The 26,435-nt window shown below is 46.1% G+C and overlaps 1 protein-coding gene across 4 annotated transcripts in view; it reads left to right on the plus strand.

The window, feature by feature from the left end:
• LOC138472164 (glutamate receptor U1-like) overlaps positions 1–26,435 on the plus strand; it is a 375,942-nt gene that overhangs the window by 306,408 nt on the left and 43,099 nt on the right. For all 4 annotated transcript variants that reach the window (XM_069610199.1, XM_069610198.1, XM_069610200.1 and 1 more), the window contains exons 10-11: positions 4,173–4,398; positions 6,521–6,768. In XM_069610199.1, the coding sequence (XP_069466300.1) occupies positions 4,173–4,398; positions 6,521–6,768 (474 nt within the window). The remainder of the gene's footprint in view (positions 1–4,172; positions 4,399–6,520; positions 6,769–26,435) is intronic.

Consider the following 26,435-nt stretch of genomic DNA (forward strand, 5'->3'; position numbering starts at 1 on the left):
CTTGTTACTTCAGTTACATCATCACTCTTCAGTATTTTCATATCGTTTCAGCATGGCTTCATATATCTTCTTTATGACATCACTTTGCCTACGTCAGATATCACTCAGCGCTCCATGATGTCCAATGGTGTGTGCTGACATCCTCCTATATGGCATCCTTCCACACTTTCAGTGTGAGGGTACATTTGATACGGTTGTCTGAGTGCCTATCATCTCTCATACACTCGATGAGGTGTGGGCATAACACATGGAGTCCCACATATAGCCCTCCTCCTGCTGTTCCAGTATGACGGCAGTGAGGGGGCAGGAGCTATGGAAAATGTGTCCACCTGCTCCTCTACAGTGTAAAAACTCTGGAAGTGGGGAAAAGGAGGAGACTGGAAACAAGTTGCAGGCCACCTCCTAGGGCATTCAGGGAGGTTAGAATGGAGGCAATTGTTCTGGTGGGCGTTTTCCGTTTATGACAAAGTAGTTATTTTACTGGAGGGTACGCAGTTGTAGGAGCATGTTACTTTACTAGAAGTCAATTTACTAGAATTAAACCTGCTGATCAAGCGTGCAGACTTGATATCTATCTAGAAGCATACTCATAATCAAGCAACAATGCAGGTTGCCTAGAGCCCCTCTACATACAGCTGGTCTGTGGGGAGGTTGCTGCTAAGTGGTCTTTCTGTGTCCTTTTTGTGAAGTAGTGTGCACAAACACCCAGACAAGGGCCAGAAGTACCCGGGCTACACAGATACAATCTCAAATAAGCATAGTAGATGCAATGCACCTTTCAAGGTGGGTTTTGAGGCGCAGAACCCTAGACAATTGTGACAATTTCTCACAATATTTGAAATGCAAAACAGTAAGCTGCAAGTGTGGGAGGAAGAAATGTAAGCACAGGGGGCTATGGGGAAATCCAAAGGTGGTCCTCTTAAATTCATCAGCAGCCCAGCATATTATACACTTAATCCAAAGTAGAACAAAAGTTTTTCATGACCATCGGTTTCACCTTTTCAGAGTAAGGCTGCACTCTCAGTGTGCACTGTATTGAAGGCGGATTACAGCATGGCACATAGATGCAATCACAGATGTTGTCAACGTAAACCGTGCAAACAACTATAATAAAACGACTACAAATCACCAGAAACAGCCAGCTGACGAAGGCTTGACATGAGGGTTGTATCATCTTCATGGAGATCTCTGAACTTCAACACCCAGCGTGGACCTAAGGAACCCTTAATAGATCACAGAACATAATGTAGGCACTGGTCAGAAGTGCTAGCATTACACCCAAAACCACAAGAAAAGCAATCCCCAAAATGTCTAGTGGAACACAGCTCGGGCATAATCTGGCCAATGAGAGTAACCAAGCCAAATCTTTCATGGGAGCATTCGTGGGTATCCTTTCAAAAATATTGATGAAAACTGTGTTCAGTACTACTGATATTATCTGGATGTATACTAATTGACCTTTTCATAACTGATCGCGGGAAAATTGACCTTCTGCACAATTGATTGTGAAATGAAGGTCAATTAGGACATGTATGTAGGGAGAAACCCCCTGTCACCCCCACTCAATCCAAAACCCCCCGAAACCCACTTCCCAATCACATCATATTATTTATTACCCCAAACCCACCCCATATATATATGTCTAAAGTAAAGGTAAAGGTCAATTAGGACCACTATTATTAGGTCAATTAGGACAAAAGGTCAATTGTAAAAGGTCAATTTGGTTAATACTGATATTCTCACTATACATTTCTTGGAAGTCATGGAAATTTAAAACTTTGCGATGTGGCATTGCAGGATGTACCGTGATGATTTGGAGATATTCTGATTTTATCATTTGTTTCCATTAACATTTTCTTGCACATAAAAATATTTAACATTTAAAAAACATTAATGATGGTCAGTTGTGCCTTTCAAAATAAGAGTTCCTCAAGCACATAGCTACTTCAGAAGTATTTATAAAAACCACAAGCTTATACCCGAGTCAACCTCATTACTCATTTTTCACATAGGTTTGTGCTCCCCTCGACATATGTCTATGTCCCCGCACTTTTAAATTACTGCTTTAGATCATGGACACAGATTCCTCTGTCTGCAAGGGAATGATTTATTCCCAAGTCACGTGAACACGTGAAGGCCCTTGTCTCTCTGGTGCCAAAACCCAACTCAAGTAATGTTGTCTCAAGGGCAGACAGATTCCCGAGTCAGGAACTGTTGGTGGTGGAATACAAAATGTTGTCCCAGTGTGACTATAGCAATAATCACCCATCTGCAGGGCTTCACAGGCCAGTAACGGCCCAGGTCCAAGATCGCAGAGCCCTTAATGCCAGGCCCAAGCTCCCGTACTGACCCGTGAAGCCCTGCATGGGGGGGATTATTGTTATTAGTGCCCTGGGTTTATAAACCTGCATGCTGATAATAGTGTACTTGTTTGACTCAACAGGGCATGCATTTGCCACGACCCATTGATTGAAACAAATACTCACCAAAGATGGCCTCCATGGAAAAGGATGGGGTAGGGGTATCCATGTGGAGCCCTCACCCATTTTCATGGTATCCCAGGAGCTGTTGAGGAGCAGTGCAGTAGCCCGGGAAAACAATAGGAAAGTTTGGCCGGGAGGGGAGAGTGGACACGAGGTGTGAGTGGAGCACAGGCATGGGGCATAGGTGGGAAAATGGTGGGGGGTGTAACCATCACATATCTTGCTCCGAACCCGGACTTCGATTGTGTGATTCAGCCTGAGTTTTTAGCAAACTGATTGCCTGCTGCGCCCATCTAGGGTGCTTATATTATATACAAATTCCTTGTAAAATGTTTTTCTCACACAACAAGGCTGTTGGGTAGTTTGCTGTAAACTCTCTCAGACAAGAGGTACAGGGCAGGATTAACGTTCTCGCTCAAATTGTTGTCAACGGGTTCCCACATAGAGTTTATCATGTTATGGGGTAAAACAGGGCAGGCTGGATGGAGACACCGAGTGATGGTCCAATTCCTACAAGAGCACCCGCTCACAACGGGCATACCATACAGAGATAGCAGACCACTCTGGGCTATCCCAGGTCTCCCAAATGCTTCCACAGCAAGCCTCCACCCAGAGGTTGTAAGGCCTGGTTACTTCCTCGCCTGCTTTCCTTTGTAAAGACCTATGTGAACAAACAGTTTGGGCTGAGGGGCAAAGTACCCACAAAGGACGGATTAATTTGCCTCTTTTCTGTTAGGTGCAGGCTTGGGTCCACGAAGACACATACTGACTTCAGAGGGGCACAATATGGACTTAGTTATCTCTGGTGAACAATTAACACAACCTGCAAATGGCCATGCTCTTAGGAACTTTAATATACTGCTCGCTTTTGTGGGCCTCGAAGCGGGCATAACTTAACCAACCGCAAGCACAACGAGGCAAAACCAAAGCCAAGGGGCCTTACATGAAAGCACGGGGACACATGGAGTCATTTTAGGGTTTTTAAACATGCAGCAAAACATTTATATGCTGTAATAATCTCCACCACTCCAGTGGCCATTGCTGGGGCACATATTTACGTTTGTGAAACGTAAGCGCTAATATAAAATGACAGCAGATTTCTGTGGGAGTAACAGAAATTCAGTAACCCCAAAACATAACACTGGATGGCAAACGATGGGCTCCCCATAACTTAATTTTTTATTTTTCTTAGCCTATCCTCAATCGTATGGACCCTTGATGTTACTAACCAAATAATATTTGTTTAAAGTGTGTTCCTACTTATGTATTATATTCAAGTGTAAGTGCGCTGAAAGGTCAACGCATTTAATTAGGCATTTCAGAGATGTAATTCAATATTATATTCGCTCTCTGACATGTCATGTTTTCCCAATTCTGTTTGACCTGTGATGACTCCCATAGAGTATTTTCATGCCTGTATATGCCTGGTCCGCACATGACCAAACTCTCTGTATACAAATAAATACAATAGATTCACTGCAAATGCCTAAAGAGCGCAATGCTTTTTTTCATTTTTGAGGAAGGACCTGATGAATGAAATATATTGTAATGTTTGCTCAGTGGAGCAGAAAGCACCCAGTTTATGTTCATGTTATAACCTTTTGCCGATGCAGTGTTAATCCAGCCCTAGATTTGGTCAACAGTGAGGGTTTAACCATTCTTCTGTGTTTTGTGTATGGTCTGCTGTAGACTTCAAAGAATCCAACTTACCGGATGATCTATGATTACATGGAAAGGAGAAGAGACTATGTTATGGTGAAAAGTGTGGCGGACGGAGTACAGCGCGCAAAGGAGTCTAACTACGCTTTCATCGGAGAGTCAGTCATGCAGGACATTGTAGTAGCCAAGGATTGTAATTTAGTTCGAGTCCCGGAGGTGGTTGGAGCAAGAGGATACGGCATTGCAGCGGCCCTGGGTAAGACTTCCTGTTCCACTCAACTCGGCCCATGGGCATAGATGTTTCGGCCTCTGCCTTTGTGTTTGCTCTGATGAAGGCCTCTGGTGAAAACAAAATGCTTAGGTCCCGGAAAGGTTGCCAGCCCTTTTTGTGTATGGTACAGTGAACACAATTTCCAGTAGTACAGTTTATTATTCCGAAGCATTTTGGGACTTCTAATTTCTACTCGGAAGAACTATAAGAAGAAGAGTGAAGTCTGGAGTAAGAATTGATGAATTGTTTCCATACTGATGATGTCAGCCATGCGCATGTCCAACCAGTTGACTTGAGCTGGAACTGTGGACGCATGGTGGAAAGTGGGGCGGCTATTATTGCTGCTCTGCCTGGGTGCCCACCAAGGGTGGGTATCTACCCTCTTTTGTTTGAAAATGAAGTGGTAGAAACTCTTAAGCTTGAATTGCAAAGTTCAAATCTTATGTTTTCTAAAGAAGCATAATGCAAATGTCTTAGGAGCTCGAAATTAAACAGTTTTAAAAGTAAACTGTCTCACAAACGTTCAGTAAAATAGGTCCAGCTCCTCGGAAACGTTCAGTAAAATAGGTGAGCTCCATGAGAAAAAGCAATGAAGGGATTGGTAAACCAGGCTTTATGGCGGAGTCTAAATGGTGCTGCCATTATAAAACATAACTGCCAGAGTCACTTAAAGACCCCAAAATGAAACGTCACATTATTTGGTCAAAACGAAAACTACTTTGCACATAAAAGACAACCCCTCTTCCCCCTTATAGCCACAAATATGCCTCTGACAAAACCTATTGTCAAAACCTGCCATTTTTCAAATCACACCCCCATCCTCTTCACCAACTCGTTCATTGATACAGAATGGCAGAACCTCCTAGACCTGTCTGCCTCCAACTCCACCTCTTACAAGTAGGGCGGTGACCAACCTGGACCTGACCGGGAATGACTCTAAAGCACTTATTTCTCCAACATTCCACTAAGCCATTTAGAAAGCACTCAAAATGTCCCGAATGCACTCAAATAAAGGCCTCATTCACCGCTGCATTTGAAAAGGTTTCAATCTTTAAAGTGTATCAACATATATAAACTATCATTTTTCCTAGATTCCCACATTTTAAGATTACATTGTTTTGACATATTTTCTATCTTTTGACGCTTCAATTATTGCCTTTTCAATCGATTGCATTTCTGAGCTGCTAATTTCAATCAGATCATTTTCAAACTATAAAAAATCGACCAGCTCTGGCAGTATCCTATATGGTCCTCACAAGCCGTGCCACATGTTGGTCGCCGTTATTTCAGATTTGACATACGCCAAACATGATCATACAAATGGCGGTGTTTGTCAGGTGATCAGTTCCAAAATCCAATACGTTAGAAGGCAGTGATGGCATACTCTGCCTCTACATTCCTGGTTAGCGGGTAAGTGTGGGGGTTGGTCATGCTAGCAATCGTTATGCACACTATATGTTTTGATATTCTACCTTGCATTTCTACAGCGCCTCCTGCATAGATTATGGTGTTGAAGAGCTTTGCCGGAGCGAGACGTTAATCACGTCTGTAGAGTGCTGATGTGAAAGCATCAGCACCCTATTGTTATTAAATGCTTCCTGCCCCCACGCTGGAAAGCACGGCGCAAACACAAGAGCGGGGCACATTTAATTTCAATAGGGTACCTGCCAGCCCTTCTCCCACCACGCCAACTCAGGGGAGCCCTTGAAAGACTCCCCTTAGCTGGCATGGCGGGTGGTAATGGTGCCCCAGGCAGTCACCCAGAACGGCCTTGCCCTAATGCTGGCCCTGCTTAACTGTATTCTATGGGGTGCATCGCCAAATGGAGAGATAGCGGAGGAGAGGTGTTCACCATGCATGCCACAGTATGTGGAGTAGCATACATTGTGCATGGAGTTTATGGGCAAAAGTGGTGCCAAATCATACACGTAATGTGGCTCAATTTTGCAGAAGCACAAAAACCATGTAATTGGGTTTAGTGATTCTCTTTTCCATATGTTTTATAGCCTTCATTCCTTTCTTGTTTTTTGTGATTAGCATAGATCATCATGTGTTATGGTGTCTCTGTGGCTCGCTTACACTCCTGTCAAATTCATTGGATTCCCAGATTCTCCTTTGACCAAGACTTTGTCGATCGCCATCCTGCAAATGAGTGAATCCGGGCACTTGGACTTCCTGCGCGACAAATGGTGGGGAGGTTCCTGTTCCAAGGAAAGCAGCTCCGGGTACAGCCCTCTGCAGCCGCAGACGCTTGGCGGGGTCTTCCTCATTTTGGCCATCGGGCTTGCTCTCGGTGTGATCGTGGCCTTGTTGGAACTGACATTTAAGGCGAGGAACACCGCAGAAGAGCAGAAGGTAAGCGATTCCTCCTTGGCACGGAATTCTCAGCAGCCGCCACCGTGACCATCACTTTTTGCAGCGTTTCAGAGAACATAAATGTTTTGACAAAATGTGAGACCTTAAAATGCATCTGCTTATGTAGTGTATTCACGCCAGCTTCAGTAGAAATGAACAGATTTGGTGCTGGGAAATTCTTCACTGTTTTGACACATTTCAGATCCCTCTTCCAAGATGGCTCTGCAGTTTCAGGAAACCTCCTCTGGTGTTTTCGTTCCGGGCTGTTCCAGCCACCTGTTGCACTTACAGGGCCATGCCACCTGAAGACTTCAACCATTCTTAGAAGCACAACAGACAGAAGGCTGTAGACTTAGTTGGTGTAATGTCCCTTTTCTACTGTTATTAGCACTATGAGGAGTCTAGTCTCCTTTCTATTGTTCTATCTGAGTGGGCTGCGACCCACGTGTGATGCGTGGGCGGGACTGCCACCCGACAGTTGGTTCGCGCCTGATAAGTAAAGAGGCATAAACTCTTTCCAAAGGCTCCGCGTCAAACTCATAAACTAAAAAAAAGAAAACCACCCTATTGCACACCAAATATCTTCTTTTGTTTTTAAGTAAAGAATTGTGGATTCAACTCGGGTTCGGGGGACATAAACACACCCGGGACACATAGGGTGCAAACATTTGTAATAATGAGTGATATCCCCATAATATTTTTAATTGAATTGATGAATACTAATTTTGTAATGTAGATTTACTATGTACAAAATGTGTTCTTACTCCAAGGGAAATGTAACATTAAACAATATTGACTGGTATTACCACTAAAAAGGTGTGCAGGGTAGAGGGGGATCTCTAATTAGGAATATCAGTCATTATTATAACGTATAAATTAAAGCTTCCCTTGCTTGACAGCGTGATATGGCTATCCAGTCATCCCTCCGACATTATAGGGCTTTTGTGGTCTTCGGTCCTTCTAAGCCAGACATGCAACCGCAGCATGGACACTCTGGTGAGCAGTGTCTTTGACTGGCATGAAACATTATCACAAAGCACCCATAAACACCCAGAAGAGCCATTGCTACAAAAACACCAATACAAACAAACATGCTTTTAGCAAATGTGACCATCACATTGTGCCCTTAAATATTTGTGTTAAGTACAATTCATTACAAGACAGTTGTTAGAATTTCACAATTAGACAGCTATTGTGCATGCCACATAAATGCACACATGCCACATAGGCAGCTGGAATGATGAGCTGTAGCTAAAAATCAGTCAACAGGTTCAAATCTAAAGAATGGGTGACTCGACCCAATCAAGCTAAACTGTCTTTATCCCCTGATAGGACGGGCAATAAGACCATTAAAGCCTGAACACCAGATCCCTAAATAAACATGCCATTGATGTGCATGTTTACATAACAGATAACAACATTGACATATTATGCCTGACATAGACCTTGCTCAGGGACTCAAGTGGGCCTGAAATCAATTTAGTAACATCTGAAGGATACATTTTCTATTCTCGAAAATTGCGAGCAAGGCCGTGGGGAAGGAGTTGCCATTTTGGTTAAGAAAGAATACCACCTCTTTGAAGTCCCTAGCACTTGGGATCACTCTGAAATTCTACTTCTGAAATTAAATCCAATTCACAACAGTTGTGTTAATGTTGTTTTCTTCTATCGTCCCCTGGAGGACATGCCCAACTTTAATGTGGAAATCGCGCAGTTACTATGAACATTAAACAGACCAAACTGTGCTACTTTATTTTTGGGAGACCTGAATCGCTGAAGTTAACACCACTGATATGGATGAAATCTCCTTAGAACAAAGCCTTAACAATATTGAATATTGTGTTCACAATAGTGAACCCACTTATAAGGGGAATATATTAGACTGGGTGGCTTCAGGGAATTTGGACATTAGCATGTATTTGGTCTGACCACTTCTTCGTTGAGTTCCACATTTTGCTCCATAATACATTAAAAAAGCAAGCAAATGCCCCCAAGAACGTTCGCAGTCAGAACTACAAAAAAATCCAAACCCCTGATTTACAAGAATGTATTAATGATTTCATGATGCCTGCATCAGACTTCAACTCTCCATGCACCTTAGCCACAGCATACAGAACCTCCATGACAGGTATGTTAGATCGGGGGTAGACCCCATGAAGAAGAAAATTGTAATAGAAAATATCCACCATAATGACTGGTTTGCACCAGATCTTGTCATCCTCAAAAGAAAAAACGAGACAAGCGGAAAGGGAGTGTCAGAAAATGAATTCAGACCTACTTAAAATAGATTGGAAAAATCTTGAGAAATCATACAAACTAGTTATCTATGAGGCTAAGAAAAATTACTTCACCATTACTTCGCAAATTGACAACGCGGGGAATAATACCAAAAAACTCTTTGAAATATTAAAAGCGCTCGTAAAACCAAAAGTGCAGACACAGCCTTTCAACCCAACTAAGTTAGACCGTGTGGGGGTGCAACAAGCTTTCACAGATAGACTGCATGATGGAAAATTAAAAAAGACTTAGGGACTAACATTCCTACTAACAAATGTGATCGTGGGGCTGGCTCACTGAGCTGACAACAAGATCCTTCACAAAAGCCAAACTCCCTAAAATTTAATTTTTAAATCCATCTCCATGATCGAAATGGAAAGAGCCCTGGGTCAGATGCACCCACTACTTGCGTTGGGGATGTTATCCCTTCCAAAATAGTCGTAGGAAACAAAAAACAGTTTTCACCTTTTCTCGTGCGGTTAGTGAATGCTTTTTTTGCCCACAATTGTGTTCCGAACTCTATAAAAGAAGTTGCCGTTACCCCACTAGCAAAAGAAAGCAGGGTCAAACTCGAAAGAAAAAAAGAACATGAGACCCATAACCAACACTGATTTTTTACTAAAAATAGTTGACAAAATAGCCACAGCACAGTTCCAAGGATTCTTGGAGACAGCCTCCAAGTTGCACACAAGACAATCAGGGTTCCTTTCAGACCATAGTATGGAGAGTGCCTTGCTAGATCTTCAGAGCGATATGCTTGAGGTTTTAGTTAATGGCAAAACCGGGCTGCTGATACTACTGGATCTATCGGCAGCATTCTATCTTCTGCAACATTAACAACTTTTAGACAACCTTGCCACCACAGGTACCTGCTAACAGGGTGCTGTGGGCTGGATCCACTCTTTTCTAACTAATCAGAGGTCCAAGTTGCATTAGGCCAATGCCACTTCAGATCCTGACCCTATATCTTGTGGAGTACCCCAGGGTGCATGCCTGTCGCCAGTCTATATCTATACAAGGCCACTATGCAATCTCTTAACCAAGACGGGAGTATACTTTACTAACTATGCTGATGACATGCAGTTGTTACTTGAGTTTGGCAGACTTTAATAAACTGATGCCACCAATCTTACCCAGATTTACAAAGGCATCGAACTCTTCATGTCCACCCATTGGATGTGCCTAAACAGCAGCAAGACAGAGCTCTTGATTTCTGGTTCACCTGAAGCTCGAGCCAAAGTAGATCCCAGATATTCTAGCTCTACATTAGGGACTGCAACATCCCAACACTTGGGCAAGTGAAAACCCTTGGTATCCACTTGGAATTTTCACTTGGTGCAGATACACATGTTGACCAAATGGTAAAAAATGGTCAATACTACCTTAAGCTGCTAAAGTACATTAAGCCTTTTATCTCGGAAGAGAACTGTGTCACCATAGCCCGAGCCATTATCTTGTCAAGGCTCGATTACTGTAACACACTTTTAGCAGGTGCCAGCAAAGGCTGCCTTCAAAGGCTCCAAGTTCTACTGAAAGATGTCATCCACACAGTGAAAAGTATTTCTCATATAGACCACGTTTCTACTATTCGGAAAGACGTGCATTGGTTACCCATGTCCGCTCGAATACAATTCAAAGTGGCCACTTTGGTACACTAATGTGTATATGGCAAGGCCTCCACCTACCTGAAGGACAGGCTGGTTACATACGAGCCTAAAAGGATTTTACGATCCTGCAACAACCTTGTGTGCTGCCCTAGATTTAGAGGGGCCACTGGCTTGGGCAGATCTTTCCCTGTTTTGTCTGCTTGCACTTGGAATACCTTGCCCTTGGAGTTACGACAAGAAACCAATGCTCGCTCCTTCAGCAAATTTCTAAAAACCTTGCTCTGCTGAGAAGTCCAACGGGTAGCCCTGTGTTGTCTTTCTTTGATGTATTGTCCCTGCATGTCCATGTGCGCCCTGATGCCTGCAGGTTTTTGGCGCATTCTAAATACATCAAATCAAAAATAAATAAATAAACCTTTCACCCTTCCGAGGTCCATTGTAGGTGTTCAAATGAGTGGGTTATTAACACTGCCTATTATTTCTGTGTGAGAAGACAACCCCCTAGCTCAGGATCCTGATATTTGTGCATCGTCGGATTATTAGGGCCCATACAAGGTTCCTTAGGATGATGGTTGTAGGGCTGTGTGGTAACTGTAATATCCATCAATATTTTTGTTTTCCCTGTCTGTTTCCATACCAGAATTTTTACAAACAGACCACCCATGCCCTCCTCAACAGTTATTAGACACACCACCCAGCCATACCACCATCATCACAAAGAGCCTGGGATGCACCTGGATGAGTGCATAGCACAAAACAAGCCTTTATTCTTGCATTTACAATAACCAGGAAGTGATTAGCAACCACTTTATAGGGTTAACTTCCAATATTGTCATTGCACCATTGTGACAGCCCAACGACAAATCATGACTAATACAGTACAGCGCACAGAATCTCTGCAGAAACTACTTGACTATAATCAGGCCATATGACCCGAGGGAGTGAGCAACTTGCCAGTAATGGCCCGCCACCCAAATTATGGGGCGGAGCAAATCGACAGTCTCTTGAAACGGGCGACGGTACTGTTACGGGCTGTGGGCCCACCCCTGAGCGTCATATCGCCAATTCAGACCCGCGCAGCTGGCACGCATGTGCCAAAGACACTTTATATATTTTTTTATTAAACAGACCTTACACAGCGGTTCCATGATGCCGCTGCTCTTGGGAAGACCATTTTCTTAGCAGTTGACCAGGAAGTCATCAGGACTTTAGAATGTGCATGGGCTTCAGGACCAGTCTGTTTCTTTTTTTTCTCCATTTATCTGAAGCTCCCTTAGCACCCACGCATCAGCTACATGGATGCTAGGGGGATGGGGGAGTCAGATAGTGGGGGCCGCCAGCCGAGCAGAACACAGGCTACACAAAATATGGTCTTATACCAGTTAACACAGCCTGCATTCAAGGCTTCCTGATTGGCTGGAACTCCCCTTTAGGGTGCTAATTAAAAATAACAAATTCTAATATATTGTTCACAGTACTTGTTCTATACAAGTTACTTTCTGGAATTCTCACTTTTGATGCAGGCGAAAACGTGGTATTAGATTGAAAAAAAATGTTTTAGCTTTACTGGCATGTACACGCAATCAATTGATGTTCTTGCTTTCTTATGTTGCTAAGCAGCGTGGCAGCAGGACATCTAGCAACTTTCTGAGCCTCTGTGTTCCGTGTTATCTAATTACCTATATGGTGATTCATTTATTTCCTGGACTAGGATTGTGGATTGCATTCAGCTGTGGGTAATCTGCAGTAGTATCGCTTCGATACTCGCACACTACACCTTTGCAACTTAGCGGAAAGCAGAGCCTCACTTCCACACACCATGCACTCACATAGAACACAAAACACTATTGCACATCACCTCTGCCACAAGAGGGAACCTACTTTTAATGACAGAAATTTGAACTGTAGCTTCCCACATAACTCTCTATCTGCTTAAAAACAATCCCCTCCATTAGTTCATAATATTATTCGGCTGCGCCCCTACACACTGCATTTAGACATGGGTGACAAGCAGGGTCTTGGTCAGACTCGCGTAACATTAATGGCTGAAATGCACCAATGCATAATAGCTCCTCCCAAATTCTCCCAAATGTTTGGACTCCGGTCCCTCCAAGGGCATTCAACCAAAAGCACGCTGGGACCATAATTATGATAAAAGGCGCTATAGCAAAGGAGAGAATGACGAATGATGCTGCGCTTCGGCACACATCGGTACACTGCGCCTCATTTTGATGAGGCTGGTGCAAGTAGTGCTTCAGCGTTGCACTGAATGGATGCAGAAATGAGGAGGAGCCAAGGACTGCATTGCTCTCTGCTTGTTCTTCTCTGCATCTGCTTCGTATTTCTTCTGTTTCCCCCACTGTCAATGGAGATAACAGAGGGTCAACAAATGCAGCATATAATGATTACTGGGACAAGCAGTCCTGTTATCTCAAGAGGGAATTCAAAAAGGTTTGGTGAAGTTATCGCTAGGATTAGAGTGTATGACTGCTGTCCCGGTTAGCACTGGTCGCCCGCTCACCATCCTAACACCTTAAGAGCCAATGTAGTAGTCCCATCAGAATCCCAAAAATGTAAAAGCCACTTGTTATAGACACCCGAAACCATTGAAGCACAAACACACACGTGACGTTTCTCTCCCTAACCCCCAACATCTCTGATACACAAGAGCCAGCCTCCAAGCAGCCACCATGCTAGTACCCATGTGGCAGGCCTCTCCCATCCCGACACACAAGAGCCCATTATACACGCACCCTCAATTCACAAGTGCCCTTAGTCAGACCAACGCCACCTTGCAAACACACAAGAGCATCTAAGGTAACCTCCCCTAAGCGTCTTCACGTGCTGCCACGGTTTGGATGGCACATTTCAGGTTGAGTTGTGCAGCATTCTATTTCTTCACTTCAAGAATGTTCCCAACTACACCCGGAATCATCTTTTGACCTTGATGATATATATAAACTTTGGCTTTCCTTTACTCCTTTCTACCTTTGATCCTTTTTGTAAACCTCCTCAGCTCTAGGCTGGGCAGCGTTAGAAGATGTCCCACTCTGACTTTTGACCCCTCTCCGCTATGCATTCCACCCAAGACAATGGCCCTCATTACGACCCTGGCGGAATTCGGAAAACGATGGCGGAAATGCAATACCGCCATCGAATAGCGCTCGGTGCGACTATGACCCGTCACCGCAAAGTACGAAGCCATTAGCGACACCGTAGTGAACGCCAACGCTAACTGCACCAAGCACGCGCGCGCGCGCCATGCCAAACCGCAAACACCACCATGGCGCAAGGGTACGCCAATTCCGACCCTAGCGGACATGTACCTAACGCCATCAAGCATGGCGGAATGCACCATTCCGCCATGGTGAGAAGTACGGCATCGCGAATCAACCGTAAACGGCCCCACTGAGTGCCTGTACACCGCTCCCTGCCCACAAAGTACAACTCCCCGTAGGTGCAATGAAGTCACAATGCAACCATTGAAATGTACAAGTCACCCATGCATGCCAACGAACAAAAGAAACACAACAGGGGCCAATGGGAGCTGCAGGGCACAGATGGCACGAATACAGAAGCCATCCCAATGGACATGACCACAGTCCCCCACCAAGAAACGCACGCAAACACAGGCACCTGTGACCAGCAATATTCCGAGAATCACATCATTCCACCAGTCCACCTGGCTGACCGGCATCTGTCACACAAAACCCAATCCCCCGCCCCTGAGCATGACAACATTCAAACTGTCATATTGGCAGCCCCCATCCCTGACCTCACGGGCTTCGTAGGCAAACGCGCCCAGTACAGTACCACGCAACTAAACTCCGAAGCTGGAACCCAATGCAGATCTCCCCACAATACATCGCCCCCCAAATAGGCATATGCCACATCACTTGCAAAGAAAAACGCTACACGGGCCAAATCAGAATAGAAATTTAATGCACATCAAAATCACCAAGCCCATACAGCCATCAGGCCATGAACTCCAAAACACTTTTCACCATTGTGGGCTGCATCCGCAAGAAATGACCAGCCACTACTTGTGTGACGCCCTGTTCCCTCATGGTACACAGAGCCACATTCACGTACGAAAAGGCAACATGGAAGCGCACAGAACCGCAGGGCCGTCCCAATGGGGAGGCACTAGTCCAGCTGAAAGGCCGAAATGTTGCTCCGAGCCACCAGTACTGCGTAAGGGCATGTGGGCCATTGGCGATCGTCCCATAAGATCGTAATGCTGCTCCACTGATTAACACGAAGCAGCAGGTGTCGGGAGTAAAACCCATCTGCAGGAGTGGCATACAGATGGCAGTGGCAAAAGGGGAGGAGATACCTGTCAACCAAAAGAAAAGAAAAAGAACAGAATGGCCATCAGAACTACATTCGAACAACTCACTTCAATGATCACACTAAATCCACAGCCATATGCATGCTAGCCCACTCCAAAGGATCATCACCACCCCAAAACCACTTGCGACTCATAACCATCTATATCGAGGTGCAAACACCATCACAAACGAGTGTACCTGTGCATGCGTCTGTCAAAACAGATTCCATCAGATGGGAATGTTAACGTGCATGGACACAAGTGTCTGAGGGCGCGTCGAGACAGGGAGGGCTCAACAAGGCCAGATAGACGATGGTCCCACTATGGCAGCCCTGCATCACATAGCGTAGGGGAGGCGGATAGATCCCAAGAAGCCCTGTACATGGCAAACTCTGTATCAAATCACCTGGCCATGCATCCATCCATCATTCCCTCATCCCGGGATCAAAACGCCTGAATAATCACTCACATGACATTAGAAACATCCATTGAGTCTGTGCGTTATGCAGCCTGCAAAATCCACAGTGCCCCAGCCCGTAATTCCAATGTCGTGAAGTAACATGTATTTGGGAACGGCCGGCCTCATCGGCCACGTAGCTATTGCGCATCCCAAACTATTCATATCAATCATTGCTTCCTCGCCATGGCCCCTGTCTCAAGGACATTGAACAATAGAACGTTATATTTGCAGTCAGACCTGTGGGCATCTCCTCGCCGCTAGCTGGAAACCGAAAGCGCCGCCCTTCGAATTCCTCATTTGCAACATCACGTCGAAAAGGCATCTGTGGCCGTTTGAAATCACTAATTATTCCATCGAGTGCGGCTGTGTGTGAAAATGGCAACTGCCTTCACCCACAAATGGGACGCCCCGCCCGTCGTTGCAACTCGGTACAGTGATGCATGAGGGCCCACCGTTACTCGAGTACTACGTTCCACTGACCCTTCACAAGTCTGTTCGCGACTGCACAGATAGTATGGGAAACAATGGGACCACAGCAGAATGAACATATCAACCAATCTTACACGGCCATCGGGTACAAATACATGATTGCAATAGCAAGATGCCATTCCCCGAATTGCAGCGTTGTGCGCGGGACGTGCCCGGCCAAAGGGGAGAGCAGTTTGCACAGGTGGAATGAATCACCACAGGTGGAGGCCATACAGCCTGAAAACACATAAATTGCACAGCCAGTCTCCTCCCACAACCACACCGAAATGCTACCGCCAGGACTCGCGATGTTGGCCCTGGGGGACCTGATAGCACTGCAAGTACTCCAACTCCAAGAAGAAGACGAACACCAACTACAACCGGCCGCACGGAGGAGACGCAGGAGGAGGAGGAGGCCAAGGCAGGGCCAGCAAGGGCCGCCAGCACAGCCACTACCACCACGCAGGCAGCCCGCAATCCCACGCCTCCGAGCACATCCGTTCAACCTCACTGATGAGCAGATCCACACCCTCTACCGTCTGGACCGGGACACCATAGCCGCCATTGTGGACATGACACAGGCTGACCTTGTCAGCATGATAGATAGCCCAACCGCCATCCCACCCCTACTGAAGGTGGTGTCTGTACTCCACTTCCTGGCCACAGGCACCTACCAGCACACAGTCGGACAGTTGCATGGCATTTCTCAGCCACTGTTCTCACGGACACTATTGCAAGTGCTCGATGCCCTCCTGCAGCACGCAGACGACTACATCTCTCTACCACGCTCGGAGCAGGAAATTACCAACACAAAAGTGGGATTCCATGCACTTGCCGGCATACCGGGTTGCATTGGTGGCATCGACTGCACCCATGTTGAATTGGTCGTCCCACATGCAATGGAGGCCCAGTACCGCAACCGAAAACAATTTCATTCCCTGAATGTACAAATGGTGTGTGACTCCAACAGGATCATTACACATTGTTGTGCCCGATTCCCTGGATCAACCCATGATTCTATGGTCTTGAGGAACTCTACAATACCACGCTACATGGAGCGACACGCAGGGAACAGATCCTGGCTACTCGGTGAGTCTCATTACATGCATGATTATGTGGGGTATGTGATTTGGCAATGACCTGGCAGGAAGGGGGGGGGGTGTGCGTACGTAGCAATGGCATTCCACATCATGCGTTTCTCGTCCACATACAGGTGATGCTGGATATCCACTGAAGAGATGGCTCCTCACACCAGTCCGGAACCCACGGGACCAGCATGAGGAGGACTACAACCATGCCCACTCACGTACCCGTGTAGTCATTGAACAGGCATTCGGCCTACTGAAGACTCGTTTCCGCTGCCTCAGCAGGTCTGGCGGGGCACTCCTGTACCGCCATGAGAAGGTTGCAAAGATGGTCATGGCATGTGTCATGCTCCACAACATGTGCGTACGTAGAAATGTGCCCATGCCCCCTGACGCAGAACTGCAAGCACCTGATGATGGTCATGATGAGGGTGGGGATGTGGCAGCACCTCATGGAGTCTGCGAGGCACCGGAGGCCCGTGACATTCGTCAGCATCTCATTGATGCATGCTTCTAGCACTCACGCCTGGTGGCTGATACATGGACACGGGACTCGTGGCACTGTGTGTGTCTGGGACATGCACAATATGGACTGTACGCCTATGATGGCCTAGTACACAAAGATCAATGTCCACACATCTCATTGGTTGATCGTGCACTGTTTATGGCATATGTGATATCATGTTGAACACCCTATCGACCCGCCACCCAAGTGAGCCCAACACACCACCTCCACCCTCCTACCTCCCCCCCGAACACCAGTGTCCAAAGATGCTCATTGTCAGTGGGCAGTCGCTATTGCAAGCCCCCTCTGCGGGTATCAGGGGCACCCCTGCCTGTGGAGCGCAGGTTCCTCCCAGATCTACGTTGGGGGCTGCCCTGGACGGAACTTGCAACGGATGATGTGTCTGCCTGCTCACGTCCATGCATGTCCCTAAGGGTTTGCGAGAGCTCAGTGAGCACACGGCGCACTGCGGCAAGTTCGGCACATACGTCTTTGGACGTCGCATGCAGTTCCCCCCTCAGGCTCTCGGTGCTTCTCTCCATTTGGACTCTCAGGCTCTCGGTGCTACTCTCCATTTGTGCCCTTAGCGTCTCTGTACCTCTCTCCATTTCTGCCCTAAGTGTCTCAGTTGATGTTTCTATGTCTGCCTTAGTGCCCCCACATTCATCGGCATGGTCCTTGAGGAGCATGGCCATTTGCTGCTGTTGCACGATTAACTGGTCGAGGGACTGTTGCCTCTGCTGGGCCATGGCCATTTGCGGGGGTGTCACAGAGGGGCTGTTGTCCTCATGTTGCCTTGCCACAGGGCTTGTGGGGGATGGCCAGTCGTCGTCTTGTGGGTGCCCCTGCGTGGTATCCTCATGTTGTACGGGATGGGACAGACAGGGGGATTGGGACAGGTCATGGATGGATCTGACTTCGACATCCCCGTCTTCGGTGTCCGAGCATGCTGCCATCAATGGGGTGTCACCTATGGTGCTGCTGCCACCAGAGGCAGTGCCTTCTGTGGCATCCATTGGGGGGACCTGTGGTGGTGGTGGTGTGGGCATGCTGGCTGCTGGGGTGCCTGTTGATGTTCCCTCCTCTGTGCTGCCACCTGATTTGTGCTGCTGCCGTGTCTTGATGCGTGCAGCTGAGGTGGAGGGTCTCTGGCCGTTGGTCTTGGCCCTCTTTGCAGGTGTGCTGGTAGGGGTGTCCTGGAGCTCGTCGTTTGGATCGGACCCTGTGGTGGAGTAAAGGAGGGCGAGGGTTATTGATGGGTCTGTGGGAATTGGAATGGCATTGTATCACATGCATTGGAGTGGTACCTGAGGGTGATTTGGGTCGGGGCCTTGGAGGTGCTTTCATTTGTGTGTGGAGTGAGGGTGCAGTTGTTTTGCAGCCTGCAGTTAGGGTGTGCCTGCTGCACGTGTAGTGCGTGTTTTAGGGGTTTTTAATTATTTATGTATTTATTGTGGGTTTTAACGTGCGCTATCAGGCCGATGTGTGTGGACGTTCTCCTGGACATGTGTTTCTGTTGCACTATGTGGACGCATGGTACTTCACATGGATGGACTGTGTGGATTTGGCATTGTTTTATTTGGCCCACCTACCTGATTCTTCGGATGTCTGCACTCCTTTCTCCATCCCTCCGACTCCCTCTATGCTCTCCATTCCGATGGTGGAGGCACAGATTTCTTCCCAGGGGGTCAACTTGATGGGTGATTCAGGGCCTCCCCCGGTGGCTGTGGCAATGTTGCGGTTGGCAGAGAGTATGCTGCGGACGCGTATCCGCAGGTCGTCCCATCGCTTGCGGCATTGCTGTGGGGTGCGGGGTGCGGTCCCCACCGCACTTACCCGCTGTGCCACCAGAGCCCATATGGCCTTCTTGTTTGCAAGTGCCGTTCTGATCATTTGCGTGGAGAAGACGACGGCAGCATTCTCCTGGAGGGTCTCTGTTAGCACGGTGAGTTCCTCACGGGAGAAGTGGACCTGCCGCTTGCGGTCGCACGCTTTCTTCGCTACTTTTCCCATTTTTCTTGGTTTCGCTAGGGTGGATGACGGGTTGGGGTGTGTTTCAGGGTAGTGATTTTAGTGGTTGTGTGGTTTTAGTGGTTTTATAGGTGTACGGCGGGATGTTTCCCGTTCCGGGGCCATGTTTTAACTTCCGTTTCCGTATATTTCCGGTCACCGTACTTTCCGGTAGGCGCACACTGCGGTGACCGCTAAGAGGGGTGGCGGTATTGCACCTAGGGCGCCGTACGGCGGCGGTGTGGGCCGTTTTGGGGTCATTTCCGCCATCGCGGACTTTGCACTTCCGCCATGGCGTGGTGCTCGTGCCCGATGGGTCGGAATGGGCCGCACTTTGCTCCTTCGTGCAATGGCGGAAACGCTATTTACGCTGTGGCGGTCCGGTCAGTCACTTTCCGCCAGGGTCGTAATGAGGGCCAATGAGCTAATCGCACCTGGCAAAGGCAGATGGACCAATAACAATCCGCCTCTCCCGGGCGCGATTGTGTATTCACTGCCTGTGGTGAACAAGAAAGAAATGTCAACAAAAATGGCCGCTGCCATAAATATAGAAAACTGTGGGTCTCATTACAGCTTTGCTGGACCGGAGACAACGGTGCCGGTAAGCTAACCGGCAACGTTGTTTCTGGACCGGCAAAGTACAAGTCTGTGTGGCAGATGCTCTCCCGCCCGGCAGCTCTAACTTGCTGGGCCGAACGGCACCCGCCCGCAGACTTTCATGGAAGCACTGGCACCATTATTAACGGTGTCGGTGCTTCTGTGGTCCCCACTCCCATAGAGTCCTTCAGGACTCTATGGGAATGGGGATCAACATAGTTACCAGCACCTGTATTTCCGGCAGCTGGGGTTTTAATACCCTGGTGTTACCGGCAAGCCAGGCACCGGTAACTGTTTACGGGTCCAGTGGCTACCTGCCGGTTTTACCGGCACGGTTACCGCTGGACCCATAATGAGGGTCTATGTCCCTTTTTTCGAATGAGAGCGCTGAGGACATCTCCCATCAGAAGAAAAAAGAAAACTACCCGCCCCCACCCAAGGGAAATCCTGGGGTGCAAATAGTTTTCACCCCCCGACTGGAGGGCAGACAAGGCATTTAACTTTCCACAGCCCGAGGGCTGGCAGACAATTAAATGGCATGTCCGCGGCCGCCCCCCAGCCAGGGTGTGAAAGCTACATTATATGCTAAGCAGCTTATGTATAGTTTCTGATTACTTCTTTCATCCTTTTGCAACATTTAATTATCTTTGAACTGGTTCTTGATCCTGCTCTTAACTCTCTGCCTATGAATTTGCTTTGTACTTTTTCTATGATTGCTACTCTTTGCTCTTTTTATTTTCTTCTTCTTTTTTATCTTTACTTTACTTTAGTTGTATTCATGTGTATAGGGTATACCGTTCTTTTGCCGCAGGATTTTTCGTTGCGGGACTTTTCATCGCCGTTTTTTATCGAAAAAAAATCATCGTTTTTTTTGGGGGGGATTTAAAAATGTAATAAATATTTGAGGGTGAAAGGGAATAATTAAACAAATAAAATAAAGGGGGGTTTGGGCGGGTAACCCCCCCCAAAAAAAATGAGTTTTTTCCAATAAAAAAAGGCGATGAAAAGTCCCGCGATGAAAAATCCCGTGGCAAAATAACGTAGAACCGTGTATAGTACACCAAGGACACGTAGGTTTACAGGCACGCTACAGAACAAAAAACTAGAAAGGACACATAGGCCCTCATTACGATACTGGCGCTAAACCATGGCGCTATAAGCACCATGGTTGGTGCCGGTATCGTAACGAGTCCGCCAATGTTCAATGGGGAATTACCACCCCATTCCAAGGTTGGCGGGGCGGTAATTCCCCATTGAACATTGGCCTTCCCCATTCCCATTTTTGCCCCATAGGGCTCAATGGGACTGGGGAAGGTGCTAAGTACGGTACCGTACTTAGCACCAAGGTCCCTTTGCGGGTTCCTACTTTAACGACTGGTCTAGACCAGCCGTTCAGGTCGGGTCCCGCATAGGGACCTTGTAGTAAGGCGCTAATGGGTTAATGGCGCCGCAGCCTTTTACGGCGCCGTTAACCCATTAGCGCCAGGGTCGTAATGAGGCCCATAGACCGTAAGGCCAAAGGCTCAGTGACCATAAACATGCCAAGATAACCGAAAACCAGAAAAAAATGGTAGAGGACTGCAACCTATTTAAATAACAGTGTTTTGATCTTCTTCTTAAAAATGGCAGTGGAATCTATTTCCCTAATATCCGATGGAATGGCATTCTATGCCTTGGTCACAGCCATGCAGAATGTGGATTTCATCACCTGAGTGAAAGGCACATAGGAATTTAAAGTTGCTTAGTATTGTTGGTCCTTAGTGTCCTGACCTTCGGCTTAGTAGAGCTTCAGTCAGGTAAGCAGGGCAATGCACTTAATACACTTGTGTGTTATCACCAAAAGCAGAAAATGAATCCTAGCTTCGACTGGTAGCCAATTCAGGTTATGCCTTGCGTCTGATATGTGGTCTCTCTTTTTGAAGCCTAAAATATTCCTGACCATGCTATTTTGTAATGTTTGCAACCACATGATATCCCACTTAGTGACACCAACCATAAGGCTGCTGCAGTAGTAAATTTTGGATCCTACAATGGCCTTGGCCACCATCTCACAATCGGTTTGGGAGCTTTAAGGCCATCATTGGGTCAATAATTTGATATTATAGGCAGTAGATGAAACAAGACCATTTATTTGTGCCTTCATATCCAGGCTTTGATCTAAAATGATGCCTAACGCTTTCACCTTTTTCTGGACACACTTCCCTCATTTTATTACTGATCCCTATCACCATTAGCTCAGTTTTCTCTTTATTTAATGCCAGACCATTTTCCATCATCCATAATTGTATGATTTAATATATCTTATTTATTGTTTTCTCATCATCCTTATGCAGTCCCGAAAGTGGGATGACGCATTGAGTATCTTCTGCATAATTCGTAAAACCTATATTACTATATTACTCTCTGCCAGGCCGTTAGAAAATGGGACTGTAAATATATTATAACAAGGTAGAAAGACAAGCTCTCTGTAGCACATCAAAATTCAAATGTGTGGAAGGGGCTTCTGCCAGATCACTCCACATTCTACATGATCGCTCAAGAAAGACGCAATCCAGCGAGCAGCAGTGTTTGAAAAGAATGCTACCTCCCTTAACCTGGTGACCAGCTTCCCATGGTCCACCAGGTCAAAGGCAACAGATAAATCCAACAGCATCAGCATGAATGTCTGTCCTTTGTCCTCATACTGTAGCATTCTGGATTTAGGATCCAGCCGGGCTGTCTCAGTACAATGACCCTGCCTGAAACCAGATTGCCACTTGTTCAGAATATCATGAATATTCAAGAAGGTCGATAGCTGCAGGTATGCCATTCTATCCAGAATCTTAAGGCATAGCTCTCAACTCACCCGCTTTTGGCCGGTGTCACCCGCCTTGCAAAGGGCTGACTCACCCGCCAAGCCTCCTGCACGCCCATTCATTCCAATGGGCATCTCACCCGCCAAAAACAAAATCGGGTGATTTCACCCGCCTTTGCGAGATAAATGGTTGAGAGCTATGCTTAAGGAGGAATGGTGTGTTAGTTATTGGTCTATAAGAGTAGCTGGACACAATCATTTTTTTAATAAGGGAGTGATACAGGCATCCTTGAGTTCATAGGGTGCTCTGCAATAAAGGAGCACATTCCTTAATTATTAGAGCTGCATAAGAATGTCCCCTACACTTAGCTGGTTTTTCAAGTTAGAAATTTTCGTTGCTAAATCTCTTTCCGAAATAGGACTAAAATTAGATTGAAGGTCATGAGTGTTAGTGGACTAATTACGATCTTCCCAGGGGCTGACTATCGTAGTGCGATTTTTCTGGTTATTCTCTATGGACCTTTTTATCTTGTCTAGTTTTCCAAGCGTAGGCTCCTGGATCATGGTGCACTAGGCAACATCCTTTACTATGCTATCCCTTTCAGTCTTACAAGGATCTTCCAGCTACTTTTAATATTTAAAAAGGTTCCTTGGAGTGGGATTTAGCATTACTGATCCTGGAATCATATGCATTTCTTTTAGCTGCTAATACTGCTAGCGTATACTCTTTAGCTGCAGTCTTATACGCTTCTTCATCAGAACCCTGCTGAGATAACTCCATACATAAAAGCATTTACTTTGTTTAGCCTTCAGCTGTTGTAGGTCACGTGAGAACCATGAGTTGCTCTTCTTCTTGACAACCAACGTAGGTTTAAGAGGGACTAAGGAGTCTGTGGCTTCTTGCATAGACTGCTGATATGCCCCCACCATCTACTTAGCTGTGACCAAGCCTGTAACATTTTGAGTTAAGGTATTGGGCCATGGTGTCATCGACTCTTGAGTGAGCTTTTTAAGGTTCCTGGCCATTATACTCTTCCTCCCCTCTAACTTGAGTATAATATGTTTATCTAAAATTAATTTACAATGTAAAAAAAAGTGATTGGACCACGGACAAGTAAAACACGCAGATCCTCAATTTCAGTTTTATGAGTAGCTAACCATTCTAGAGTGTTCCCCTTTTCATGTGTAGGAATCCAAATGTGTTGCTTAAACCCCAAATAACCTAGTGAATCCTCTAGCCTTTTAGCCATGTGGCCACTGGCATTGACCAACCATAGGTTAAAACCCCCAAGAACCATCGCCCTAGTGTTGGGTTTCAAGATAGGCAGTAGGATATGACTAAGTTGATTTACAAGTTCCGGCATGGAAGAAGCCTGAGGCCTATATACTAAAATCATGTTAAGGGTTGTCTCAGCATTAGTATTTATGCTTATACGTATCATTTCAATCCCTTCAATAATGGGAATCTCCACTGTCCTCACCCGTCTCTTATTTCCTACTGAGACAGATTGTGAAGCCAGCCTTCATCACATGGCCAATCCGACTGTTGCCCCTTTTGACCCATGTCATTCCACATTTGCACAGTATTTCCATGTCTTTTCAATTCCTCTTTTATGTTGGTGTATTTCTTTCCTCTTTTAAGAATGCTTCTATTCTTCCCATCCTGGTAACCATCCCCTGACCCATCTCTTTCATCTAACTTTCTATTTGAATTCTTCTTTTTCCTATTAAACTTCTTGAATGTGCATTTTATATTCAACTCTTTCACTATCTTAATGCATTTTCTCTTTTTATCCCCCTCTGAAGTCTGGTTTCCGCTCAGCCCATGCCACTGAAGCAGCTGTTCTCTACATTACTTATTTTCTCCCTCTAACTTGTCACAACAAACTCTCATCTCTTCTGATTTGTTTGGGCTTGCCTGCAGTGTTCAGCTCAGTGGGTCGCTCCATACTTTGCTCTTCACTCTCCACACTTGGTCTCTCTGGCTCTGCTCTTTTGTTGCCTGTCTTCCTGCCTGTTTTATCACGTGTATTCTGCATGCTGATAGGGAGATACCTCTTTCCTACACCCACTCCATTAAATAGCCACCATTTTTGTTCCATTTTGGCTCCCCTTGCTTTTCTTTATTTATACTCTTCCTAACTTTGCACTGTATGTTTTCCTACCATCTAAGCTTCACATCTGTCCTTTCCAACTCTATACTATTCATAAAATCCATACTTTTCTTTTCAGGCTATCAATCTTATTCTGACCTTGATATTCTCACGTCTTGACTGTTGCTCCTCCCTCTTGCCTCATCTCCCTGCTTCTGCTCTCCCTCGGCTGCAGTTCATTTTTAACTCTGCCCTTCATTTACTCTTTGGTCTCCCAACGCACTCTCGCCTACATTTTCTCTCGCAAGCTTGCTTTTCACTATCTTTCCATTGAAATCTAGGAGTGTAGGTTGCTGACAAAAGAGTGACGTTGCATAGGGCCGCCTGCCAATTCCACCCCCTGCAAGGTGCTGTCTGCATCTTCTCCCATTTTCTCTCCTTGCGTTTCTAAGCAACCCCTGCATCCCTGTTCTGACACTCATGCCCACTCCACACCTCCCACCCCTCCCTTTGTACCACTCATCACACTTCCCTTTCTACCACCTGCACTGCCGTTGCGCATCTCCCTGTACGCATGTCACAGTATTGTGAGTTGTTGCCCTTTTTCTAGCACCTTTGCCCTGCTTCCCGCAGTGGTTTGTGGACCGCAATAATTGCATTGTAAATAAACAATCTCTCAACTCACATGCTTTTGGCTGGTGTCACCTGCTATGAAATCCATTCCCTCACCAGCCAACGCCTAACCTCCCCCATACAATTTAAAGGGATATGTTAGAGATATTTCTTGAAAGTAAGTTTTACTGGTGTTTTGGTGGTATTTCTGTAGTATAGTTGTGGGTCTAGAATATAGGGATCTGCCTGGTGATTGTTTTCATCATGGGGTCACTAACGGTAAGCCAAGACTGGACTTAGTACACTCTAGAACATAACCTCATGCCCTTGCAGTATTTTATTTACAATACCATATTATGCCCTTTTGGCAGTTTCTTAGAATACATTTACCATGTGGACCAGATATGAACATTTATTCAGAGCCTCTTAGAAGAACACAATTTACAGTGACCAACTTTGCTTTATATTTTACCGCATGTGCTACAATGAAAACTTGTCTGCGGTAAATTGCAATTTCCACTTGCTTCACCTCTGTATGATAAAACAAGGAACCAGGGCACAGAAATAATTGCCAGGGCTGACTTGTTTCTTTTGCAAGCACTTTGTAAGTAATTGAGACTCATGAATAAAATAAAACAGCATATGTATTGCACTGAAGAGATATGCACCATTGTTCACTCCCCTATGCTGATTTCACAATCTGTTAAAATAATGCAATGCATTTACAATTCCAGCAGCAATATTTAGCACACTGTTTGCTCTCTCCCATCCCAGGCGATGGTCCATCCTGAAGCTCAGAGAATTACTGTAGCCCTCTCTCCCATCTCTA

The sequence above is a fragment of the Ambystoma mexicanum genome, chromosome 8 (genome assembly GCF_040938575.1).
Source record: "Ambystoma mexicanum isolate Mex_15411 chromosome 8, UKY_AmexF1_1, whole genome shotgun sequence".
Classification (NCBI taxonomy): domain Eukaryota; kingdom Metazoa; phylum Chordata; class Amphibia; order Caudata; family Ambystomatidae; genus Ambystoma; species Ambystoma mexicanum.